The sequence below is a fragment of the Poecilia formosa genome, unplaced genomic scaffold, assembly GCF_000485575.1.
Source record: "Poecilia formosa unplaced genomic scaffold, Poecilia_formosa-5.1.2 Scaffold68, whole genome shotgun sequence".
NCBI lineage: Eukaryota > Metazoa > Chordata > Actinopteri > Cyprinodontiformes > Poeciliidae > Poecilia > Poecilia formosa.
In genome coordinates this window covers 1,085,994-1,107,550 of record NW_006800007.1, presented here as the reverse complement: position 1 = coordinate 1,107,550, position 21,557 = coordinate 1,085,994, and the positions used below count along the sequence as shown (strand labels likewise).

Here is a 21,557-nt window from a genome sequence, read left to right as displayed (position 1 = left end):
AATGGTCCCATTTCCAAATAAGGTATGAGGCTGACAGTGGTCCGTCCCCGCCCCTTTCTGTTTGCTGCAGCGAGGTGTACTTGGCAAATTTCGTGTCCCTTGTTTCCTTATATGGTGTCCGGCGCCTTTGCCCGGCCCCCCCTCTCTGCGCTGTGAGCGAGGCGCGTGCACCCGACCGCCGCTCATCGTTCGATTTCCATATTTGGAAGTGAGTTCAACGAAAACCGCGCAAAGGGGAGGAGAGGGGAGGGGCGGCGGAGGATTTCCTCCCACTGCTAACATGCTAATTGCTTTCTAGCTCCGACTGGCTATAATGACAGCAGAGAGGTCGGCTTCCTCCTCCTGCTGCTGCTGCTGCTGCTGACTCTGACTCTCCCTCCGCTGTTCGATGCTCCACAAAAATCTCGTGCAGCAAATTTCGTGTCCCTTGTTTCCTTACATGGTGTTCGGCGCCGTTGCCCGGCCCTCTCGCCATTAATGAGAATTAATTGCACGTATTCACTTACAAGAACAGTAATAATGTTGATTAAACCAACAGTTACACAATAATACTTAGTAAGATTTTGTAGCGAGTAAAACGTAAAGAAAAAGCAAATAAGTAAAAAAAAAAAAGAAACAACAACTGGGGAGTACATGCTTACTACGACTACTACCAATAATAATAACAACAATAATAATAATAATAATAATAATAATAATAATAGTTGTTTAATACAAAAATTGACATTTTTACATTTACTAAAATAATTTACTTCTTACTTGTTTAAGTAGTATGGGTTATATTTGCTTTGTTATCATTTTAGCCCGGGAAAATTATCAATCGATCAATCAATTAAGTTTATTTGTATAGCGCATTTTAGCAGCAAGACAGCTCAAAGTGCTTACACCATAAAAACACAAAAATAAAAATAAAAAAAATCATAAAAACAACATAGTCACCAATTGAGAAACCAGAACAAACATTACATTTTGTCGAGTGTTATTACTGAAATGTTTAATTCATTTCAATTCAGTTTATTTATATAGCGTCAATTCACAACAATTGTAATTTCAAGGCACTTTATAAAGATATAAATATCTCAAATGAAATCGTACCACGCATACAATTTGATTGATATTTAAACAGTACAGTAAGCTAAATTAACTAGTAGTTTAATTTTCGTAGGAAGTCATTTATTGGGAATGCAGATTCAAATTAAAAACGCACGTTCAAAAACAAATAAAAATATTTCAGGAAAATACCAAAAAAAATCAGCTGTAATAAGTGTGTCATAATAATAATAAACATCAAAGATCAAACTCCAGACAAAGCAGTCGGATTATACCTGTTAGTTCACATGCGCTCACGCTTCGTGCACGCCGCTACAGCCGGGAACGCGCTTTTATGCGCGCTCCCACAGTGTATATAGTCATTTCGTCATCGGTCCATTCAATTTCTCTCAGACGCTGAACTGTTCACTGCTCTGACAATGGTAGGTGTTTTTTTGTTGTTTTTTTTGTTTACTGCGGTTCACGTTTAGATAACGTCGCGGCTCCCGTTCCCCATTATAGAGATGTTTTGAAAGTACACGGTGTTTTCTTATTTTAACAGGTCAAATTTGTGTTTACTTTACTGGTGTTTTTGTTGGTTTAGCTGGCATCATACTCTCCTGACCGGTTGGCTGCCGCAGCAGACAGTTAACAACCCAGAGGCTAAGCTAATGCTGCCCTGCTGGTTGAGCAGGTTATGCTTTCTCTTAACAGTCACATGTGTAGTGAATTTTTTTTCCGCCTCCTCGAATAACCCCATCAGGATACTTTCTTTCTGCCATAATGGGGGGGATATGAAGTACCAATCGCCCTGAAACAACTGGCGCCATTTCGGCAGTCTTAGTGTGTTTCGCAGGGAAAGGTCTGAGATAACGTTCGCGGCGTTGCCATGACACTGCGCCGATGTTTTCACTGCATCGTGTTTCTGTTATTTCACCTCCAGACTCGCCTCGCTGGCAGGTGCAGCGGCGCCTCATCTAGATATAGCCGTGGCGTTAGCATTCCTAGCCACTGGTATGAGTGGCGCTAGCTGAGATTTCTCCTTCTTTGTCTCTACTCCGCCTCTTCACGCTCAGTTTCTGTCACTCCAGCGCTGCAGATGAAGCCAATTTGAGCTGTTTTTGCTTCTAAATAAAACGTACGGCGTATTCCTTAGTAATGCTGAATAAATAAGTGATATTTGACAGTGTGTGTCAGGGTAGTTTTGCCTTATATAGCAAGCTAGCGCTCACATGTGCTGCGTTCATGGCCCCACCCTGAATTTGGTGCAAAGACCATTTTGTCTCCCACTGCTTTATAACGCCACTCTCATCTTTTTCATGCTCTTGCTCGCTGTGAGCATTTTTTTCTTTTCTTTTTTTGCTATTTTCTTCTGAAATGACGTCCAAAATAATCTAGGTTATGTAACATTAGTGTTAGCAGAGGCTAAAGCAGACTGCCGCATCTTGTTTTGTAGCTGCGCATCCTGCCAGTAACATGAAGGCCCATCACATTATTTCACCAAAATAGAGATGTAGATTTATAATGCATGCTGCATTAAAGGGATCAAAAGTATGGAGTTGACATTTTACCTTACAGAGGTGGGAAGAGTATACAGAAATTGTACTCAAGTCAGGGTAGAAATACTATGTAATAAATTACTCAGTACAACGTAGTAAAAATACTCCATTACTTACTTTTTTTTTTTTTTTTTTTTTTCCCCCCCAAAAAAATCACTCAAGTAAATATAACTAGTTACTGCCAAACTCAAAGTATGAAAAACCTGAATTATTTTTTATTTTCTATAAGATTTAGGTCTGATCTTCTAATGATCAACAACTCGCTACTCTAAATGTAAACAAAAGATTGACTCATTTCTGTCACCCACTGGTTAATTTACCACATCAGGTTTTGCGTGTAAATGTTTCATCGTCTTTGGTTTCCAGTTACCATCTGAGAACCCACAGCATTACACAAGTCTATATTACAGGGACAGTTATTGAATCTATGCAGAACTTATTTTGATGTGAAATAAAAACGAGTTAGACAGGTTGGTTTGGTCGTAGTTGCAACAAGCTGGTTTTAATGACTATTATGTCCTGCCAATTGGTCTGTAAATTTCTCGACGACACCTGATCCTCTATTTTTGTTTCCTTGTCCTTAGAAAAGCAAATTGTAATCAATTAAAAATGAAATTGGCAAGTCAGACCTCACAGCAAACTCAAATTCTAGCAAATTATGTACATATTTGACCATTTCTCAGATTTAAAGGTTTTGTTTTTATTATATGAAGGGAAAATGTTCTAAATGTCAAAATTGTCGCAAAGTATTTTGGCAGATCAGATGCCAGGTTGTTCTCTGATTGTAATGACATTGCAATTAACTTTCAAAATATAAATTACAACACATTTCTTCTTTTCAGTCAAACTGGGAATTGGCAGGTCAATCCTAAAAGAATGAAATAAAAAACCGGGAAATCTGTATCCGTCTGGAAAAGCTTCATCAGCAAATCTAAGTAATGTGTGTTATTTAGTTTCAGTTCAGTTTTAGTGCTTAAAAATCATGTTATGCTTTTGAGTTTTTGTTGCAGACGCTTATAAATGCTGACTCAGTCTAACTTGTTTCTGTTTGATGAGCAGGAATGATGAAAATGTTCGGTGTTAAAGGCGTGAAGGCCTTATTTTAACTCCAGCAGGTCATGAAGGCTTTGCATCCTGCGACTGGATTTTGAACTTTGAATTGGGTAATAAATGGTTAAGATTAGATAAGCTGAGAGCAGAGTGAAGCTCTTTGGAACAGAGAGAAACTTAATGTTCACTTTTTAAAAAGGGTATTTTCTTAAGTCTAACAAAGCAGATTAGTAAAAAAAATATGGAAGCTAAAAAAAATGCTAATTTTTGTGTGGAAAAAGTCTGTTTTATATTTAAACTGCCTGATAGGAAGGTGGGATTATTATGCTGGATTCTTCACCCTTTAATGAAAAGTTCAGGAAATGGGGGAATATCTGCACTGGGATGATGTCATAAATATTCAGGAAGTGTTTACTTATTAATGAGTCTGCTGGTTAATGATTCCCACTACGAGCTTTTAACACCCTGAGCAAACGGAGGCCTGCTGCAGTCTGCTCCGCTCCCGTCTTTCCTGGCCTACTTCCTCCTCTCTGTGTTTTTTCCACTGATATGTTTGTCGTCTCGGCCTGAGACGGCGGTTTCTCCACATGAAGTGGCTAAACGGAGTCAGGAGACTTGACTGAGTGTCTTTATGGGCCGTTTGGGACTGATTTGGATTCAGTTTTTTTAAACAGAGGCTTTATTGTTGTTTTTTTGGGTGTTTAATTCCCGACCGCAGCCTCTCACACATGGCCATCTTTACTGCAGGAATGCATGACACAAAGGAGCTTATGTAATGTTTTATACCTACCGGCCGAATGGGAGTCACAAACTTACTCAGAATTACGCATTAAATATTTTTATTTATTTATTATTATTTCTGTTGATTAAGTTGTTCGTTTGTGTTAGGTTGCTTTTACCACACTACGTCTGTCTCTGTCAGAGTTTGGTATTTATTAGAGTAACTCTTTAAAAAATGTACTTTTACAAGTAATTTTGTCATGAAGTATTTCTACTCTTGAGTAAAATTTCTGGATTTTCTACCCACTGAATGAAAAACAAACATGTTTTAACCAAAAATTCATCAGGCACACACCTGCAGTTTTTGTTAAACTTTTTTTTTATTGAAAGGTTTGGGAAAATTTATTTTGGGTGATTTTGTTATTTTTTGTTACATATATGAATTATTGTCATTTTCATCCCTAAAATACCAAAATATCCACTTAACTCTATATTTTGCTTCATCCGATGATGTAACTTTTAAATATTAAATGATTGATAATTTGATCAGTTACTTTTTACTGTTACTTTAGTGGAGACATGTTGAGTGTCTCTCCTCTTTCTGTTTGGGTTCGGGTCTATCTTGGCGCCAGCTCTGCTAACAGCTAACGGCCGGTCGCGGCCACACCTTTAGCTGCTGCAGTCTGTCTTATCAGTCGCCGCCGTTGGGAGGATTCGTGCTGCGCGTGACGGTCACATGTCGTCCTCTCGGGTTCCTCGGCTCAGGCGTCTCTGTTCAGTCACAGCTGGCAAACGTAAACCTGCAGCGGACGCTTTACTCAGCACAACTTCAGAGTTTCTGTTTTTAAAATGTTATAAGAAAGATCTCAAGGATCAGAGGAAGCATGTCTGTGTATAAATTAAGATGATGTTTCTTTAAACTCACCAGGTTTCAAGTTTTCTTCAACAAAATATAAAATTGAGCATTTTTAATGAGTTAAACACATTTTCTGTTTAAAACAAATAAAATAAATGCTTCAGGTTCCTTGATTGCAACAGCTTTATCTCCAACAGAGCAGCATTTAATCATATTTTTTGAATTTACTGATATTGATGGTTTTGTGAAATAGTGTTATTGGAAATGTTATTACCATTTTCTCCATTTTTTTAATCTTATTTTAAATTTCTTGAGACAATAATAAATCAAAATTCTTGACGTTCTTCACTATAAATAATAGAGTAAATGGGTGATTAAGAAAACATTTTCCATATTTTATAATCAGAAGACAATAACAAATTTACTGGACAAATTGTCCCTGAAGTTATTACAATAAGTGATAATATTTTTTTTTCCAAGTATTCATGTAACTAAAGTAATAATAATGCAAGAGCACATTCTCAAATATGAATAAACTTCAAATTAAAATGAATATTTAACCCTGGAACTGGAAGTCATTTTAAATGTTAAAAATAAAAAACAGAAATGACAAAATGTATTATGAATTCTCTGTAAACACAATTATCCTTCAAAAAGCCCCAGACTGAAGACATTTATCATCATTTTTGGTAGAAAGAGAGGAATCCTTCTGATCCATCAGGCGATCAGTTGATTGCTCGGCTCCTGTTAAGGTGTCTTCTGTTGACGCAGGCCTCCGGTGTGAAAGTCACAGACGAAGTGATCAGCGTCTTCAACGACATGAAGGTCCGTAAGGCTCAGGCGAACGAGGACGAGAAGAGGAAGAGGAAGAAGGCCATCCTCTTTTGCCTCAGCAAGGACCTGAAGAACATCGTTCTGGACGAAGGCAAAGAAATCCTGCTGGGCGACATCGGCAACACCGTCAAGGACCCGTACGAGGACTTTGTGAAGATGCTGCCGCCCAACGACTGCCGCTACGCTCTGTACGACGCCACCTACGAGACCAAAGAGACGAAGAAGGAGGACTTGGTCTTCATTTTCTGGTGAGGATCGTTGTTGCTGAAATGTTTTCAGAGAATCGTGGCGGTGGATTTAAACCTTCCTCCTCTTCCTCAGGGCACCAGAAAGCGCTCCGCTGAAGAGCAAGATGATCTACGCCAGCTCCAAAGACGCCATCAAGAGGAAATTTGAAGGTGAGCAGCCGCGTGCGGCGGGAACTTCATCCGGTTTGACTTCTGCCGGATGGTTTCCAGGGTTTTCTGGATTTTTCTTTTATGATTTTGTTTGATGTACTTGCTGTTACTTGATTCCTATAAAGTGTTTAGAGAAGCACCAAGAAAATGTATTTATTACTGCCTAATACTGCAGTAATACTAAAGTATCAAGTATACGTAATACTTCATTGTCACTATTTTGAATGATTATTTGATATTTAAGAAAAAGCCAGGCAGCTAAGCTAACCTAAAACGGGAACTTTATGCACTTTATTTTTGTTTGAATATAAATTGATAGAATTTGACAAACTATGAAACCTTTTAGAAATGTTTAAAGTGTTTTGTTTAAATACTCTTTAACATCCTTGCTTCTGAAGTGACTGGGAAGTCACCACTAAGCGCTGGTTTTGACTTATGATCACATTTTTTTCTAGAACATTTCAGAAATTAATCTAAAAAATTCTGCGGCTTTTGGTGGAAATTTACTCCATTTTAGTAGGACAAACAGTCTGAGAAGACTGATTCACCAGAAAAAAAACTCTGGAATTTTGAAATTAATCTCAGAAATTTCTAGAAAAAACCTGTAAATTTTCTGATTTTCAAAAGTAGAAAAAATTTCAACTTTGAATTTCTGGAAAATTTCTGTAATCTGAAAAAAAAAAAATAAGGTTTTAGTGGAAATTTACTCCTGTTCTTTTTAACCTTTTTTCTGTGTAAATGATACACTGTTGAAAACCCAGTTTAGTTTTTAGGATTCACACACTTGTAGGAAAAACATTTGAGTTTAAAAAGTTGAAAATTTGTTAGAAAATGTTCACCTTTGTTCTGGAAATTTCTCAATTTTTTCAGAGTTTCAAAAGTCAAAGATTTTCAGCTTTTAAAACTCAGAAGTTTTTTGGTGGGCGTTTGTTCCTTTAACTCATTTAAAATGGCTGAAACATGTCCTGTAGGATTAACTGGTGCATTTTGTTTTTAATTATCTTGGGAATAAATAAATTTATTTTTTAATCACAGAGATGTTAGAATAATCAGGTGAAAACTTCCCAGTTTTTGACAGCTCAGTGTGTTTTTTAATTTTTCTCCAGGCATCAAGCACGAGTGGCAGGTGAACGGTTTGGAGGACCTGAAGGAGCGACGCACGCTGGCAGAGAAGCTGGGCGGCTCGGCGATAGTCACCCTGGAAGGAACTCCTTTATAAACACGCCTCTCCTCTTCCTCATCCTCCTCCTGCGGCTTCGCTCGAAGCCTCTCAGACACATCTGTTGGGTTTAGTTGTTCATTCCAGTCGGGTTGGAGAAAACGGGGCAAAAGCAGAACCAGCGTCATTTGTGGGACTCCCAGGGAGGGCGGCCTGGGGTGGGTGACAAAGAAAAACACACAAAAAAACACACAATCAGGCAGACTGTTCATGCAACATAAGGATTATGAACAAAACACACCTAAAGATACTAACGATGAAGGACGGTGATGAAGACGATGACATTTAAATGCACTTATTCACATTTCAGGACAGGGTTTTGTTCTTTCCACTTGAAATATTTCAGAGAAAGGGACAGTTCTTAAAATCATGAAAGCTATTCCAACTACATTTTATTTTTATTTTTTTGCCAAACTTCTAGTTAAGTTTAGCGTAGTGGACACTAGACGTAGTATGAACTAATTCACTCTTGTTTGCACAAGACGGATGAAAACCTCTGGGGGAACACGGTTAAATATTTTTTTGTTTTCGTCATTCCATTTGGTTTTTGGGTTGTTTTTTTTTTTGGGGGGGTTTTGTTTTCATGCAGTCCCGAAAACTTGAGTGATTCCGTTTTATTTCCTGTTGTGTCAGAGAACTCGGCATTCGATGTAGTGAACATAACATTCCTCGTACTTGTTAAGAAAAGGTTTCCTCGTTTTAAAAAGCTTTGTGGTGTTGCTGATGGTCTGACGTGGAGCGACGTGTAAATGAAGGACAAGCAGACTGAAGCGAAGGGTGGATGTTTTGTATCGTCTCCTTATCTCTAATAAAAGCACTAAACTACTGACTTCTTCTGCTTTCTGGTTCTTTTAAACTGGATATCAGCCACTCAGTTTTTTAAAATACATTTTCTATTTGTGCTGCACAATGAAACTGTGACAAAAGGTATTTAGGTGTTTTGGGAAAATCCATCTATTTATTAATCTCGCAGTTTAGTTATCAATCTGTCATTTTATCATTTGTTTTCAGTCCCATCCGTCTTGTTTTTCTGTCTGTCCATCCAGTTCATAAGTGTTTGTCCTCCCTTTCATCCATCGTCTTAAACTTCACACACTCATTTTTACCACAATAGGAAAAAGAAGACATTTTTCAGTTTGAAAAATCAAAAGTTTCTTCAAAAAAAACCCCATTTTTTTTTAATTTTTCTCTGAGATTTTTATTGTAGGGGGGGGGATTTTTGTGTTTTTCAAGTGTTTTTTTTACTTGGGTTTTCTTTCTTTTTTCTTTTTTTTAAAAATTATCTTTTTCTATATTTGTACATCTGTAGAGCTACATCTAATTATTTTAGTAATTGATCTACTGATTTATTTTGATTAGCTGGATTGAATTCTCTAGATTTTTTTTACTGAACTAAAATCATAATAGAAAAACATTTCAAAAATACAAATTACATTAAAAAAATAAAATAGAATACATTAATAGATGCAAATAAACTAATTTTATTAAATGTAAAATGTATTTTTGGACTAATCAATGAAATTATAGAAAAGGGTAAATTTTAAATTATTTTTATTGCATAATTTCATCTGGGTAAAGCTAAAGCTATGCCACTTGAGGAGTTTTGGGTAGAACATATTTACAAAGGTTTTTTTGTGAATCTTTAATGTAAATTTCTCTGTTTTTTTGTGCAGTTTTGCCTTACTGTTCTGAACATATTCTTGGTCTATTTTTTCTTTTTTGTACTCCAATTAACAATTGATTACAAAAATTAGTTGACAATTATTTCAATAATCAATTCATCACGATTAGTCATTTCTGTACTTATTCGCTTTACCTTCTGTCAGCCATAAATCATCTTCTGTTTATACATTCATCCTTCCATCTCTTGGTATTCATAATTATGTTTGTACATCCATACAAGAAAAGCATCAGTGGTTAATTATGTTTTTATAAGGTGTTAATTCTTTAAGGGCAGCATTTTTAATCGATTAATCTGCAACATCAACGAGGCGCATTCACAGTTGAGAGCTGCAGTATTTATCATGACCACACGGGGGCAGTCGAACTCCACTTTACACCAAAAGGACTTCACACAAACAATTAAAACTCTGTTTATTAAAATATCTCAAGCATTCGTCAAAAAATAAAATTAACATTCTGTCCTCAGTCAACTATGAGAAGTGTAAAGTGTCCGCCGAAATGATAGGAAGCAGCTTTATTGTTTATTTACTTTTCAGATGCGTGCAGGAGGGCGGAGAAGGAGCTGTGTTATAAATGGAGAATTGCCAAAATCACCAAGCGGGATGCAGATGAAAGAGGAAGGGGGATTATAATTTATCCTCGGTAGATTACAGTAATCGACAGCGGGACGGCTGCTGCACCAGGAGAAAGTGTTTTTTCTTCTTGAGGAGGTTCAGTTATTATTGTGGAAACATTGACATGAATCTGACCGCGGGCAAAAATCAGAGCTGTGATCTCACAGGCAGATTTATTTAACGGGCGCAGAGGTTACCAATTAAATACAGGAGATGGAACATGGAGCCAAATGTAGATTTTTCCCTGATGACCTCTACATGAAAATATTTCTGTTTCACTCAGATGTTTATAAGGTGTGTTTGTAAAGTTACACTGTCAAAAATTAACAGCAATAATCTGGGTTATTTAATCTAAGAGAAAAAAAATTAGTTCATGTTTTCACCGTAACTATTCATTTATAAATGTCAGTTTCAAACTAAATATTAGCACACTAAATATTTAGCTTACTAGCTAACTACTTAGTTTGAAGCTAAATACTTAGCTCAATACTAAGTATTTAGTCAGCAAGCTAATTTACAAACTAAATTGCCAATTTCCCTCTGAGATTAGTAAAGTATCTTTATTCATTCAAGTACTCGTTTGAAACTAAATATTTAGTTAGCACACAAAATATTTTACATCAAATTAAGCATTTAGTTAGCAAGCTATTTAGTTTGAAGTCAAAACTTTAGTTTGCAAGCTAAATATTTAGTTAGTTAACTATATACTTAGCTTGAAGCTGAGTGTTTATTTTAACTAAATATTTAGTTAGCAAGCCAAATATTTAGTGTTAAGCCAATTATTGAGTTGGTAATCTAAATATTTTTAGCTAGAAAGCTAAATATTTAGTTAGAAGGCTAAATGTTTAGCCTCAAAGTATTTAGTTATTAACAAGATAAATATTTAATTTGAAGTCTTATGAGAAAACTAAATGTTTTAAATAAAGTATTTAGCTCACAAGTTAAATATTCAGTTTGAAGCTAAATATGTAGTGTATTGGCTACACGTTAAGCTATCAAGCTAAATGTGTAGCTTGTTAGCTACATAGTTAGCATGCTACCTAAATATTTAGTTTGAAGCTTAATATTTAGCTTCAATAATTTAATTATAAATGATTTAATGACATGATGAACGTATGACTTTGAATAACAGATCATTTTCTTTCTTTTATAACATGCTAAATAAAACATTTATTGCTGTTAAATTTTCACTGTAACTTTGCGAACATCACCCCATGGATGTTTTCTGTTGTAGCTAAAAGGAAAGGTCACCCTGTATTATTTCTAATTCGGTTGTCTCAGTCCTGCCTGCAGTCTAGTCGGTTTCCGTGCACCCAGTAGCAGATCTGGGCGAACTTCAGCGGGGTGATGCGGACAGCCACGTTGTAATCCCGGTTCTCTCCGTCGATCTCCAGCCACTGGTGTCCAGAGAAAATCCCAATCACCTTCCTCTCCCAGCGCTCCAAGCCGACGTCCCACACCCGGCCGTACACCCCGGAGCCGCTGGCCCCGGGCCGCGCGTCGCAGTGCTGATAGATTAGGTCGCTCGACTCCTCCTCCACCGGACAGAACCGGTACACCAGCTCCCCCGGACGGTCGCTGTCGAACCCGGAGAAGTGGATGCGGTTCCCTGCCAGATCGTCCGAAGAGGGCGCTACAGAGAGCCGCATGAAGGGGCGCCGGTGAGGCCACCGCAGCTCCAAAAGGGCGTAGTCAAAGTCCATGCTGACCTCCTGCGGGCCCTGGATCCAGCCCTTCGGCACCCGGGTGCGCTTCACCCGAACCCAGCGGACCAGGGGCTTCTTGTTGGGAATCAACCCGGCTTTGGTGCCATTAACGGACGGAGGAATCAGGAAGCCCACCCTCAACTTCCGGGCTCCATGAACGTAATCCTTCCCGTCGTGCACGCAGTGGGCCGCGGTGAGGACGTGCTGCTGGGACACCAGGACGCCCGTGCATCCGGTGGAGATGCGCACCGCTGTGGAGAAGGGATAATCCATCAGGAAGTCGTCACCCTGGATGTTAAAACGCCCGTCCGCTCCGTAGATCTGCCGCTTCATCCTCCGCCTCAATCGTCTCCTCCGCCTCCACGCGGGCGCGTGAGTCGGGTGAAGAGCATCATCATCACCATCATCCTCCTCCACCTCCACTGTGGTGAGGGTGCGGAAACCGTCCGCGTACAACGTCTCGAAGGCCAGTTTGTCCGTCATTTGCTCCTCCTGCTCGGCTCGGTGGAAGCAGCTGGAGTTGCAGCGGGTGGTGAAGTCCAGCTGGGCCTCGGCGCTGAAGCGCGAGCGGGTCAGAGGTGTCGGTGCGTGCGGGACCAGGGTGGGCACGTGCACGGGTTGGTGGTGGGGAGGCTGGAGAAGACAGAGGGTGAAGGGGAGGAGGTAATGGAGGAGCAGGTGAGTTGAGATGGTGATCTCTCGTGGCGTCATGGTGGAAAACACTGAAAATATTCACAAAATTATCATTTAAAGTTGTATTTTCCAGACACATAATTACATTTTATATCATAATCAAGTTAATATTCACTACAGTTGTATATGTATATACCAAACATGACTGAAAAGAAATTTGACTTCATAATTTAACACCTTATTGGACCGCTGTCTCTTTAAGAAGCTCCTTCCACCTTCAGTACGTCATCACAACGTTTCTCCATTAACCCTTTAAGAACAAGTCAGGGTTTCTCCCAGTAAACATGCTAAGCCCCGAGGTTAGGGCAGTCACTTATCCAGCGGCCTGCCGTGTTTTTGAGTTAAAAAATGTTACAGGAAGTTTGAAAATATCACTTGATAATTATGTTATTGGAAGATTAATACATGAATACTGATTATAAAGTCTTAAAAATGCAAACATTTAAAAAAGAGAAGTTAAATAAACATGCAATGCTAAGCCTGGTGGGGGCCCAAGTAAAGCCTGGCGGCCCGCCAGGCTTATAATACACTGGGGGAACCCTGCAAGTAACTTATATGATGAGCTCAGCAGATGCACAGTTCCACCAGATGTTTGCTAATTGCTGCTGCCGCTAGTCTGAAGGAGCTTAGTCGTGCAACTTGGAGGAAGGGAGCTCTGTGAGACCCATAGTTGGTAAAAGCAAACGTTTAGGCGCTCCTGAAGGGTTGCCAAGGGAGATTAAAATATTTCTCAAATATGTACAAAAGAATCGAGGCAACAATCCAGGTATGTTTTTGATGAAGGAATAACATTGTAGCATAATATAAACCTCAACAAAGTTTATTTGACATAATACTGCTCCTTTTAGCCATGTTAACAAAAAGTTGAGTGAAAACAAAACCCATTTAGGAGTTTGAGGGAAATTTACAAGGTGTGCATCTGGCCTTGCAAAAGTGATTGCAAGCCTTGACCTTTTCCGTGTTTTATGAGTTAAAACCACAGATTTGTAAATAATTTAATGTGATTGTGATGCTTTTGTTTTCTGACCACTTTACTTTAGTTAGAATTAAAATAGTACTGTAATTATGCAAAGAATTGCACAATCAGGCTCTGATGCATTGTAATGTTAGAAATTGATGTTTTTTATTGTAACATTACAAAATCTGAATAATTTAAACCAATTTTTTTCTGTATGTTCAATTTGGGGCTGGATAATAAATCAATAACAATACATATTGTGATAGATGATCAATATCCATAGATACTACATCTCACAGTTTAGTCAATATTCAATACATAGTTTCCACAAGTCTGAACAAGAAGTTATCTGGAGCACTGAACCGCCATCTTGATGGGCAAGTGCAGCTTCAAGACCAGCAAAAAGAAAGAACATTTAAAATAAAGTTTAAGACTTAATAGTTGTAATGTACTTTTATTGTTAGAAGTTAGATACGAATGAGGCAAGAGCTAGTCCTGAGCTTGTGGCTTGTTTGTTGTTGTCATAGCAACTCCTTACAGATCCCTCTCAAGATGGCTGTCAGCTACAAAGTTACTGGAAGTGTGACGTCACATGAGAACTGTGTATATTCATAATGAACATAGTTCTCATGTGAGGAACCAGGAACTTTGTAGCTGACAAACTGCCATAACTACCTGTCATGACAGTTGCTATGAAGTAGCTATGACAACAATAAGCAAGCCACATTCTCTGCATCATACAGGTCGGTCCCAACAGCAGCAAAAATATATTTCTGTCACACATTGGTTAAGAGTGTCAATAAACTTTCTTTTTGTTGATCTCAAAGCCATGGTTCATCTATGCTTTGTGCTGTATTTGCCTACCAAGATGGCGGTTAAGACTTTTGAGATATGTATTCACTGAACTTCAACCCAGAACTGTACAGCATTCTGGGAGATGTCGGCAGAGAAAAGACTTCAGCCAACTAAGCAAAGTTGGTGGCATCAACTAACTCACTCGCTCTTTAGTTACCTAGCAACTCACTCATTCTTTGGTTACCTAGCAACGACCTGCTGAGTAACTGGTGCAGCAGCAGTTTCAGGTTTCACCACTGTGCCTCATAACTGCTTAAAATAATAATTAAAAAAACCCAATCATGTTTGGTAATATTTCAGATATTTGAAACAAAAAAACGAATAAAAAATTATTGATTTCGACTCAGGCATATTGTCCAGCCTTAATAGCTAAACTTCTGCAAGGTGCAGCTCACACATTTCAGTATTGCAATCCGGACCTGAAGTTGGAGCGGCGAGACAACAATGACCCTTTTGTTCCCTGCAATATAGATTACCAGGATAATAGGATTTCACCCGATGGAAGCAAACAAGCGTTTTAATGTCTATTTGGCTCAACAAGCAATGAACAAATTCCAGAGAAAGGCCTGTAATAAAGAGCCGACCAGGTAAAAAGGGTGGCATTCATTAACAGCGAGGCTTTCAGAGCAGATGAACAGAGAAAGGAGACACTCGATCCCCGCTGTGGATCCCTGGGCTCGCATGGCATGACTATAGCAGGTGTGCAGAAAAGTAAAAAGCAGCAAGTCGAGGCAGGGCGGCAACACAGATCATTACTCCAGAAACAAGACAGGGTGGGGCATGTCCACACACCTATGAGCTCCCACACACAAGCAGAAAAATGCAGACTTTCTTTTTTTTTTCAGGTATAAAACTGATTTCTTTCACTTTTGAACTGACAGAAAAGTTGTCTTCCTTAGATTTTTATATTCACATGCTGATACTACTAAAATATTTGCATAAAACATGCAAAAAATAATAAAAACAACAACAACAACATGAAATTGGTTTGGGGTTAAATTTGTGACATAAAGATGAAAATGTAAAAGCAATATGAAGCTCAGTTTGACTCTGAATGCAAAATAAACGACAGCAATTTGTTGTATTTTTCATGTATGATCTTTTTTTAAATCTTTAAAGAAGCAGCCAACCACTGATTTGGAGCAGAAAACTTAAAGCTGATTCTGTTTTTAAGTAAATCGTTTATTTTGATGCCTACCTGCTGATTAGACTGATGTCTGTGGATCGGTTCACATCCCCGTCAGGTTTTCCTCTCCATCAGGGTCATTTCTCCAGGGTTCCCTCATTATATCCGTAGGCAAGTTTCTCCTCTTCCACCTTTATCTTCCCACTCTCTCTCTTTCTCTTTCTTTTTCTATTCTGTGCGCAAATGAAGCGCCAGGTGCGCAGTGAATGTGCGGAGCTCCTCAGCAGCCTGTGCGGTTCAGTCGCTGATGCGCGTCTGCATGATCCGCTCTGAACACAGGCGGATTTACTCTGACCCAGACCCTCCCCGTGGTCCTAGTGCCCCTCTGCTACATTTGACCGGTCAGTGTCTACCTGGAAAAGAAAAGACTTTATTCAAATATTTAATCCAAGCTTATATTTATGGTGATAACTCGAGATAATAAATAAGTGGGACCCCAGGATTTGACCTTGTGGTACTCCAAATGTGACTTTTGTCTTTTCTATTGTTGACGCAAATGCCTTGTCGTTCGCTCCTGACATTTAAGTATTTTTGGTTGTGATACAATCAAATTAAGTGAATTTTATTGGGATTTATGGCATAAAACAAAAATAAAAGTGATTAATCACATTGTTTTTTTAACAAATATTTTCACATAAGTTCAGTTTAGTCTGGATAATTAAAAACTATTTTAATTGCATTTACTCATTTAGTTTAAATTTTTAATTATCTGTAAGGGGACAAATTTTTTTCAACCTGAAAACTGGTACATTTATGTCAACTTAAAGTTTTGACATTAACTTACTTTTAAATGGGTGAATAGTTGTAATCATGAGCTTCACAACACATTTTTTTGTTTTTGCCCTATCAGATTTTAGGCTCATTCTTTTCATTACGTCAAAGACTTTTAACCTCAATGTTTATTAAAAGTCCCCAAAATATTCCAGGCAGATTAAGATTTTACATAATTCTTACTCAACCAAGAAACTCACAAAAGACTCCTTTTACTCACTTTTAAAAGGAATAAAAGTGCTAAAAATATATTTCAAAAAATTTTTTTGTTACTTTTCAAGAGAAAAACTTCATGTGAAGACCAGTTTACTTTTGTCAATAATCATTGGCCTCATTGTCTGGACTCTGACTCCTGCCAGGCAGATTAAACTTGTTGTAAAACAAAAATATTCCTTAAAATCTAAATAGAGAACTTAATTATTCACAGTTTTTTAAATCACATTTGTGTTCCCTCTGTAAAGCTTCAAAGCGCTGATTTGACATTTTTACTTGTGGAAATGTACCTTAACTTGTACATGGGAGGCATTGAAACAGACAGCTTCACGTTCACATGCCTCAGTAACAGATTATATGTATTTGTGATAACAGGCCTTTGGCATTTGCTTTGGTAGCCAACAGCTACACCCAAGCAAGAAAAATCTTGTTTCTGGCACGACTGCGCTCCAATTATGGCTCCTGCAAGGAGCTTTGATAGATTCACGTTAAAGACCGACTGTAGCAGCTCAGAGATCATCGCAGCCTGCAGGCAGAGGAGTGCTGCGGCACGTCTGCCCGTCCTTTGACCTTTAGTCACCTGAGGTCTGATTGGTCCGTTCCTCTGCAGAGTAAAAGGACTCTGGGTGAAACCTGTGCTCAAGTAAGAGGAGAATTACTTTAATGTATTTTTACTCAAGTAGGAGTGAACAATAGTCATTCAAGAAATTAACAAAGTGGGAAGATCCAACTAAAATATTGACATTGTCGATATCGGTAGCGGTATTGGATAATACTTTACAGATTCCATCTTGCATTCCATAGATTCTCATCTCTATCTCAAAAAAGATTCAGCTTTGATTTGGTTTTCTATTGTTTTATGTGTTATTAAAGTGTTTTGTAAACATATAAATTCAGCCCTAATTCAAAGGAAAAACCACAGAAACATGTAAAGATCAGCAGTTTGATTAAATGATAAAAAGCTTTTCATCAGTTGCAGCAACACTAGCCCTGGACTTGGTATAGCATCAAAAAGACAATATAAAATATTGAACATCTCTAAAGTAGGAGATCTAAAAGAAAAAAAAGTATTTCTACTCAAGTACATAGTAAATGCATAATTAGAATATTTGATTAAATTTGTGAAAATGGTGTAATCAAACTGACAGAAATATACGGCCCATTCTGGTATTTTTACGAATAAAAGAAACATTTTTACAAAAAACAAATTAAAGCAGAGGAAGGGAAAAAAAAATTCCCAATATTTTTTTAATTATAAAAAAAAGTTAAAAAGTTGAACTATTTTTCCAAATAAAATTTTTTCACAACACAAAGCTACAAAAAATTACACAAAGAAATTTTGAGTAAATGTAAATATATATGACAGAGCCTTTGCAGTCCATCTCCCTCAGTTTGTCATCCTGTAGAAAGCGCATACATCCCACCTGTGTCCTGTCTGCAGGTCGATTAGCAGTTCTTAGTTGTTCCTTGTCAAACTCATGTTTCAAGGTTCATTCTTGGTTCACTTTTCATAAGAGCCACCTGTGGAACGTAAAAAAAAGGGTCTTAAACCTGTTAAATAAACATCTGTTGGTAATATTTCTTTCATTTCCGAAGCGATTTGTTCTGCTTGTCAGTCTTAATTCAAATGTTCAGGCTTTACCTGCTCAGTCTTGTCAGGGGTCACTGGCTGAAGAGCAGAAGCGAGCTCCCAGTGTGCTTTGGTGGTGTAGAAGTGTAAACAAAAGGTTTGAGAGGAAGCTGATCTCAAATCACATGGTGGTGGAATGTGATATGGTGTAATTATAACACCATTAAGGCAATGAATAGAGAAGAAAACAAGCTTGTCTTACCAGCTCAGCTCTTAAAAGTCTGAAGTCTCTCAAGATCAGTCTGATGGAGTATGTTACTTTAATATACTTATTCTCCAAATTACAATATTGAAATCTCTGGAGTGAGATATCATTTGAGTTCACAGTCACGATGAAGGCAAGGATGTTATGCATCCAAAGCTAACGGTTAAGCTAATGGTTTAGCTGTTAGCTTAACCGTTAGCTTACATTATTCTCAGAGCAGGGTTGATTCAAGAGTAAATTTTCACCATTTAAAACGGTTCAGAAATAAAAATTTACCTACCTTCACTTTGTTTGGTTTAAACTGTTCATTCTAACCAGTGTCTATTATGCTAACTGTTAGCTTACATTGTGGCTATGAATTGAACATTTAGATTGAATTCATAGCCAATACTAAATGTACAGTTAGATTCTAAATTTACAGAAAACACGTTCACAAGTTTGAGATCTTCTATTTCCCCAACAATTATTTTTCTCATGCTGGCCTGATGCTCTTGGGGGGCCCCCTGGTGGTGCGGAGACCCGAAGCAGAGCCACTTGACTTGCACATGTCTTGGCCATGCTCAGCTTACCAGGTTTTGATGGGGTCCATGCTTTCAAATCAAAATTATATTGCATTTTCTTTTCTTTACAATTGCAGATTTATTTTGGTTTTAACTGTGAGTCACAGAAAACTCACCAAAGCCATTCAGCATTTTGTGAAATAAGCAAAATGAGTGTTTTTTTGGTGCAAAGAATTACTGACTGTCAAGCAAAATTAATAAGGCGTTAAAAATAAATGAATAAGAAAATACCTGCTGTATCCTTTATTTAAACTGCTAGAGACTGGGTTTGACTTATTTTGTGACGAAGGAAACTATTTTGAGTAGAAATTACCTTAATTCACATGAGAGTCGAGACTTTTTGAAAAACGTCACAATGTTGAAATAAAACCTATTTGTATAAAACAGGGCTTTATTTTAACAATGTGAAGTCTGTCAAAATGTGTTTTATTTATTCTTCAAATTCATTTTCTTTAGTCAGAAAGTTGTTTTCTCCTGACTTTTATTGCTTCGTAAATTTTGCTTCGTGGCACTTGACGGTTGGTGGTTGCCGTGGCAACCGGTAACGGTCAGTTCTTTCCCTGTATTCTGTTGCCGTCCGTGTTTTCTTTACGAATATACATATTTTAACATTTTTTTTGACAGATTTGATTATATAGAGGGTTTCAAGTTTAAGTTTGCCGTGTTTTGTGTATATTTTTAACTGTTATGACAATGATCGTTGTGCGTTTTAGCCGTGTTTAATTTTACAACTGTCAATTGTGTCAACTTTTCATTGGGAGCCATTGCTCTGTAGTTTGTTTAGGGTTATTTATTGTGTTTTATTTTATGTTATTATGACTGATGTTAACTACTAACTTGATTTTTTTTTTCTTTTTATTTCTCTGGACCTTAGATGAACAATGAAGGGTTACACTTAGCTACCATGAAAATGAAGAACACTGAGTCATTTGTCAGAGCAGATTCTCACTTGATACCAAAATGTACTTATTTTGCACATCTGAGGCTGTAAATCTGCCTCGTTGTCGTACCTCTGGTACCAAAAATGATAGAAAATCAACCCAACTGAGAACATGTTGGCTCCAGATGAAAGGAAATTCCTGGACCAAGACATGATCTTATGACACAGATACACTTCTGCTCCAGTTTGATGGCATATTTTCCCCCCAGTGCTCTGCAGATCAGAAAGGCCACATTATAAACAGTGTTTGATGTGACTCCAGGTAGAACTGGGGTTCTGTTCGCCATTTTTCACTCCATCAGGTTGACACACTGTTAGAAAGTTTATGACAGGACCACACGTTGGACAACCAAAACACATTCAAAAATAACCAAGGACAGACTGAACTTCCACAGGAATGCGAGCAAAGGTGTTTTATTTGACGAATTCTCTGTCTGATTGTTCGAGACGTGGAAAATAATTTGCCAGGAGAGGAAAATGTTAGCGCTACCATGACTCCTGTGTCTTTCCCACAGCAATGCATCCTGATGCAATCCATGTGTCGGGTTTGCTGCTCATCCAGGGGAATGAGAGCACTGCCATTAATAAAGAGAGGGATCAAAACGCCATTCAAGAGCAGATCGATCCAGCAGTTCAGTCAGTTTGGTCACAATCGCTTATTTTCCACCATAATGGAGCCTTATGTTACAAAATCGCTGAAAGATCAGATATTTTAACCTGCAGTTAGTTTTCAAAAGAGGTCACCAATTTGACATATTGGTGGATAAAAAAAAAGTTTTTGTGGTTATATATCTTGATTTATATTAACATTAGCAATAGCATAATAAAAGTATGAGAAGACTAAGAAACTAAAAAGAAACAATTATAACATCAGTCTGGGCCGGCATCCATATGACACTTGGAGCGTAGAATACAAGTTATGAATTCAAAGGCTTTCACAGAATGGAGACAGACCATTCACTTTAAAAAAACGACAATAATAATAATGTTGAAAGACATTAGTAATAAACTTAACACTATTTGAAAGATTTACATTTAGAAATGATCATCTTAGTCAAGAGCTCAGCATAAACCCTGAACTGTTTATGCCTTTTTCCAGAAGTTAAATATAAAAAATACTTGTTCTATGATTAAACCAAGACACAGCAATTTTATTTCTATTTTCAGATGTTAGAAGAAAGAGAATTTGTTTGAATTCTCTAGTGAAAAAAAATATGAAAAGCATAATTAAAAAAACTACAATGCAGAAATTTCCCCCAAACACAGAAACACTGCAAAAACAAGTCATTTTCAAGTCAAATTTATTTGTATGACACATTTCCGCAACAAGGCAGTTCAAAGTACTTTACAACATAAAAACATGACTTACCAATTGTGATACAAGCAATAAACATAAAATTTTTATCAAATGCCATCATCAAAATCATGAACGTCAAATATCTTAATCAATGTTTAATTTACTCTAAATAGGAGGGATTTCAGCCTGGATTTAAAGGAATTCAGTGTTTCAGCAGCTTTGCAGTTTTTTGGAAGTTTTTTCCAGATGAGAAAAGCATGAAAACTGAATCTTGTTTCTCCATGTTTGGTTCTGGTTGTGGGGGTGCAGCGCAGACCAGAACCAGATTTATTACATAACGTAGGCATTTGGAGTCGGCAAACACATGAGTGATGCAAACTCCAAAACACTGAAACACAAATGCAAAATAAAAACGCTGCAAACAAGAAATGTTGAAATCACAAAACATGGGAGCAAATGCCTACAATTAACAAGACAAATGCAAACCAAAGATGCTGCAACCAAAGAAAAGAAAAGCAAAACGGCAAAATCAGCTGCAAATATTAAAAGAAGAAAACAAAATGGAAGTGCAGCTTTTTTTT

The 21,557-nt window shown here is 37.6% G+C and overlaps 2 protein-coding genes across 4 annotated transcripts; one reads left to right on the top strand and one right to left on the bottom strand.

Moving 5' to 3' along the window:
• Positions 1–1,368: 1,368 nt before the first annotated feature.
• cfl1 (cofilin 1) lies at positions 1,369–8,494 on the top strand. Its single transcript, XM_007555071.2, has 4 exons — positions 1,369–1,472; positions 5,986–6,296; positions 6,370–6,446; positions 7,553–8,494. Exons 1-4 carry the CDS (start codon positions 1,470–1,472, stop codon positions 7,663–7,665), a joined length of 504 nt encoding a protein of 167 aa, XP_007555133.1. The 5' UTR covers positions 1,369–1,469; the 3' UTR covers positions 7,666–8,494.
• A 972-nt stretch (positions 8,495–9,466) lies between these two features.
• On the bottom strand, positions 9,467–15,745 carry prss23 (serine protease 23). Of its 3 annotated transcripts, none has more exons than XM_016672991.1 (3): positions 15,373–15,664; positions 11,230–12,390; positions 9,467–9,547 (listed from the first exon to the last, which is right to left on the bottom strand). In XM_016672991.1, the coding sequence occupies exon 2, from the start codon at positions 12,377–12,379 to the stop codon at positions 11,240–11,242; it is 1,140 nt and encodes a 379-aa protein (XP_016528477.1). In that variant the 5' UTR covers positions 12,380–12,390; positions 15,373–15,664; the 3' UTR covers positions 9,467–9,547; positions 11,230–11,239. The 3 variants fall into 3 exon arrangements, with proteins under 3 accessions (XP_016528477.1, XP_016528476.1, XP_007555132.1); XM_016672990.1 differs by having other exon boundaries at positions 9,472–9,547; positions 11,250–12,390; positions 15,373–15,745; XM_007555070.2 differs by lacking the exon at positions 9,467–9,547 and having other exon boundaries at positions 11,189–12,390; positions 15,373–15,647.
• Between the last annotated feature and the right edge of the window lie 5,812 nt (positions 15,746–21,557).